At 35.5% G+C, this 5000-nt stretch overlaps 1 protein-coding gene across 1 annotated transcript in view; it reads right to left on the minus strand.

Moving 5' to 3' along the window:
* Positions 1-5000, minus strand: part of LOC137623383 (uncharacterized) — a 6553-nt gene that overhangs the window by 1022 nt on the left and 531 nt on the right. Inside the window, exons 2-3 of the mRNA XM_068354236.1 lie at positions 4152-4347; positions 1-3261 (exon numbers count right to left, since the gene is read on the minus strand). The exon at positions 1-3261 is cut by the window's left edge and continues 161 nt beyond it. Of these exons, the coding sequence (XP_068210337.1) occupies positions 507-3261; positions 4152-4347 (2951 nt within the window). The 3' untranslated portion in view covers positions 1-506. The remainder of the gene's footprint in view (positions 3262-4151; positions 4348-5000) is intronic.

Consider the following 5000-nt stretch of genomic DNA (forward strand, 5'->3'; position numbering starts at 1 on the left):
TCGCCTTGACAAAAACTTCCAGCTCTCGGACAACAGCGTAAACAAGCAGTTCACCTTAAAAACAATACTAGGCGACAGATCACTAATAACAAGATTGTTTAGAGGAACTAAAGTCAGCCCCGCTCTACACTTGAACATGACAAAAATAATATTACGAATAATATTTAAGAGGTTTGATATTTATTATATTTAACAAAAGAAATCACTTTCAACTTCTCCAATTTTGGTTTACGATAAATTATTTTCTACACTGGGGGGAGGGGATTCAATTTATTTATATAAACTAAATAAATTGAATACAGAAATTCATGATAAATAGGATCCCCAAAACAAGAAAAGTTGAAAACATTAAATTACAAAAAATATTTAATACATTCAATATACAAAGGTATATTAAAATTTAAATATAACATGATATTATTGACAGTTAAATGCCCAACCAAATACTCTATATAATAACTATTCACAAGTAAAGATTCTCTTATTCACCCGAAACATAAATCATTTTAGGCTTCCAAGATTTTTCTAGTCCGTTCCGAGCTGTCAATAGCAGCCTGGCGTTTAACTCTAGTATCCTTGGGTACTTGAGACTCCTGTACATCAACCTTAGAATTATTCGGAATTTCATCTTTCCGGGTGAGAAGTGGGATAATGACTGACGAATGTCTCTTCACAAGTTCTTGGGTTTTCCCTTTAAGGATAGTGGCACCAGTAACCTCACCCAAAGTATTTGTAAAAATCTCTTTTACAACGCCCATCGGGTAGTCATTTGGCTTAGTGAAATTTTCCTTAAGTAGTACAATATCTCCAGGCGAGATCATATTATGAGTGACTGGCTTGTATCTATCAGGGACATCTACAGCCTGATGTATTAGATTAGCAATAAATTCTTCCTGATATAGTTTAACTAAATTGTTTCTCACCTTTTGCAATAGATTGTAATCTTGCTTAAACTTTGATTGAGAATAATTTTCAGGAATCCAGTCAGGGTCTCTCCCCTCATGCAATTCGGGAATTATATTAACCGATATCAGATCGTACCCATGAATTAAATTTTCTGGGGTGATAGGCTCTGGAATGTCATCGCCAATCTGATCCCTTAAGGCTTCTTTAAATGCTATTGGCCTACGATTGACTAAATGAATGACTTGTTGAATTAGGAACTCAAAATCATGGCATTCCAAGACATTCTTACCAATAGCTCCATAGATCAATCTTTTAACAAGTTTAACACATACTTCCACCATCGAACCTAACTGACTATGACCCTTTACAAATTGGTCAAACTTTAAAGATTGGACCCCATTGCGTTCAAAATATGACTGAGTCTCATGATCTTTGATGTAGTCAATAATTATATTAGAGGCAGAGACTAATTGGGAGCCTAGGTCACTAATACAATATTCCGGGATTCCAAACTGGAAACAATGAATCTGAAATGCTCTAAGAAATTCTTTAACAGAAAGATCTAAACAAATAATCAAATTAACTGCTCTACTCCACATACAAGTGATACATAGTAGATAGATTTTTCCTTTCTTACCCTGTTGTTTAACGCTCAATGGGCCAATGAAATCCATAAATAAATATCTAAAGGGGACATTAGGTGGTGACACTCTCCATTTCCTGTAGGGAGATTGATTAATACTGATGGTTCTTGACTTAAACCTACGACAAAAAACACATTCTCTAAGGTTTCTCTTAACCACTGAAAAATATGACGGTACGTAAAACCGCTTTCTCATTTCTGACAAAACAGAGTAACATCCCGTATGGTTGAGCTTTTTGTGCAGGTTATGCACAATCAGGGAAGTTAGATGGCTATTTTTAGCCAGCAACAAAGGAAAACCATGTCTCCGAATGAGTTTGTCACACTTGCTACGTACTCTAAGCAAACCATCGTTGTCAACGTAAACATTAAGCTGACCTACTATGTTAGGCATGTCTTTTTTTCTTTGAGTAGGACAGCTGAAATATGTAAAAAGCTCAGGGAAATGTGCCCGTTGATCCTGTAGTATAACTAACTTGCAAGCTCTTTCATGTATACTATTGTTCTTTAATTCTAAGTGAGCCAATTTATTGGAGTCCTTAGCTTTCAAACGACCCTTTAACTTCTCTACGAAAAGAATAACTTTCTCATAAATAGATACAAGTAAATCAAAACTGGAAAATTCTTCAAATTTAAGAAAACATTCAAAATTATCTGACATGGCCACAACATTGGAACTAGTACACAAAGACTCCTCTATTTCTAAACTATTATCCAGCTCGCACTCGGCATAAGGATTTGGAACCATAAATGATAAATTACCATTTTCACTCCATAGGAAGGTTTCCTTTTCCTTAAAACATTCAGGACCAGAATAGAAATTGGTTTGCATCAACTTACGATATGAAAGGCAACGAGTTATGGCATCTGCAGGATTTTCATTCCCTCCAACAAAAGCAAAATGGACGGGGTGTTTTGCACACAAGTTCTCTACATGCTGAATTCGATTCATCACAAAAACTGACCGTTTCTGCATTTTTGACAATTTATTAGTAGACGAATTCAACCAAGAGAGCGCTACCTGACTATCCGAAAACACATGAAGGCCAACAACATTTAAAGGATTGATGCATAATGGTCCAGCTAATTCGTTATACAAATCTAAAGCCACTTCCGTTGCAAAGGCTACTCCCTGCATCTCCAAAGATGGAATGCTTTTACTTTCCAACTGCCTATTTATCATACGATTTTTTGCCATCACAAAACTAGACGACATAGAATCAATATCAATGATGTACACAACAACACCATAAAGTAATTTAGAGCTATCACAGCAAGCAGCCAAATGAAATTTTCCATCCCTACGTCCAACAAATCTATCAATAGCAATATCAGGAGCAGAATTGGCCTGATTAGCAATATTATGCCATTCTTTACGTAACTCTGGTGATAATTGATCGTCCCATCCTAAATTTCTATCACACTGAAGACCATGAAGAAATAATCTGCTTCGATTTAGGATGGGACCAGTAATACCAAAAAGATCAAAGTGAGAGGCAATGGTACTTAAAATTTCCCTCTTAGTTTTAGCCTTACCATTCAACTGAAATTTATTTGCTAACAGACAATCAAGTGATCGATTCCACTGCATACCAAGAAGTTTAACAACCTCTACCGTTTCAGAACCTGTGCAGGAATCTATTTCTCCCTGTAGGGACCTGTCATTAGTAACGAACTGTTGTAAATCAAACCATAAGGAGAAAATATAGATCCTACCACAGAATATCCCCAGTGCAGATTTTCATTTTCATTTGCACTAAAAGCACAATTGTCCATATAAGACAAAGAATAAATGCACCTTTTCAACTCCTTCAACTGGTTTTCATCATTCTCAGCATCTAAAATCAAAATCTTGTAAAGACCGAGCATCAACAAAGTTGGGGAACATCTTAAGCCGAAGCTCAACCTAACATTCCGATATGCAACAATGGTAAAATCTCCCTTCTCAACATTTTTATACCATAAAAAACAAAGTCTGTTAGCATCAACATCGCTTAATGCAATCTGGTTAAAGGCCTTACATAGATCAAAGCATACTAACAATTTATCAAACCTTAAATGTAATAATGATGAAGAAAGTTTCTGATTCAGGCAAGGACCTGCATGTATGGCCTGGTTATGACTTATTGTCTGACCCTTGGTTGAGTTTCTTTCACACAAGTTTGATAGAAACACAACTCTACATTTGGTAGTTTCACGATTCAATTTGAACACACCCATATGAGGCAAAAAAGAGTGTTCTGGGTGTTCATGTACAAACTGGTCAAGATTAGGAATCCTTTCTATTATTCCAACCCTTTCCTGTTCTTTTAGGGCTTCATTCATTAACTGTAAATGAGATGGATTTCTCTTTAGTTTTTTAAGATTAGATTCCAAAATAACTTTAGCCAAATGAAAATTTCTACCAAGCATACGAGATACTTTAGCATTCCACAAAAGTGGCATAACTAATCTACCCTCCTCATTCTGAATAGTGTGATCCAAACAATATTTGACAAGCTGATCATGCAGCTCTGAATTCTCCAAATCATAAACCTCATTGTCCAAGTGAATATATTTATTACAAATACTGGCAAGCACATCATCTGTGGCTTTATCTAACTCTGAACGAATTACATTGCCTTTTTCATCGATTACACTGAATTCTGAAACCTTAATTGTATAATCAACATCACACTTATTCAGAGAAGACGGCTTATCTATCTTTACACGCAAACCAGTAACATACTGATGACAATTTATAACCGATGAGGACGGATGTAGATAAGGAATATCCTTCAATAAGGTGTCGATTTCACCTTTAAGAAGGACACCAAACGGGGTCATAGCATACATAGACCTGCTATTCCTACCAAAAAACTACTTCTGTGAGTGGTAAACAATATCCTGATTTAGTTCCCAAAATCAAATCAATATTTTCAATGCAATCACTATTAGGCGTTAGAAACTCATCAACCAACACATACCCTTTCGTCTGGAAACCGTAAACCACTTTGCCCAAACCTTTTAATTTCAACTTTATGTTAATAGATGGGATACATAATGCCTCTATTTTGTGAATAGCATTACCAATTATAATTTCAAATTCCACTAGTTTTGAGGCATATTTCTGAGAAACATTAATACCATTTATTCTCAATTCAACCTTGGCTTGTAATACCTTTAAATCCAAAGCATTGGCTAGTTCCTCACTAATCAGATTTAACTGACTTCCATCATCCTTCAATGCTCTTATGCTTCTGTTTTGGATGCTACAAGAAAAGGTAGGTAGAATGCTGGAATCACAGTCCAAATTACTTTTAAGAGCCTCCATTATAACAACGTTATTATTAGATTCCATGGACGAATTCTTATTATCCTTTTTCGAGGAAGTCTTAGGAGATACAGATTTTCTATTATCATTAGCAGATGCTGATTTTTTACTATTCTTACAGAGGAAACTAAAGTGCCA

This window comes from Palaemon carinicauda, chromosome 1 (assembly GCF_036898095.1).
Source record: "Palaemon carinicauda isolate YSFRI2023 chromosome 1, ASM3689809v2, whole genome shotgun sequence".
In the NCBI taxonomy this organism is placed as follows: domain Eukaryota; kingdom Metazoa; phylum Arthropoda; class Malacostraca; order Decapoda; family Palaemonidae; genus Palaemon; species Palaemon carinicauda.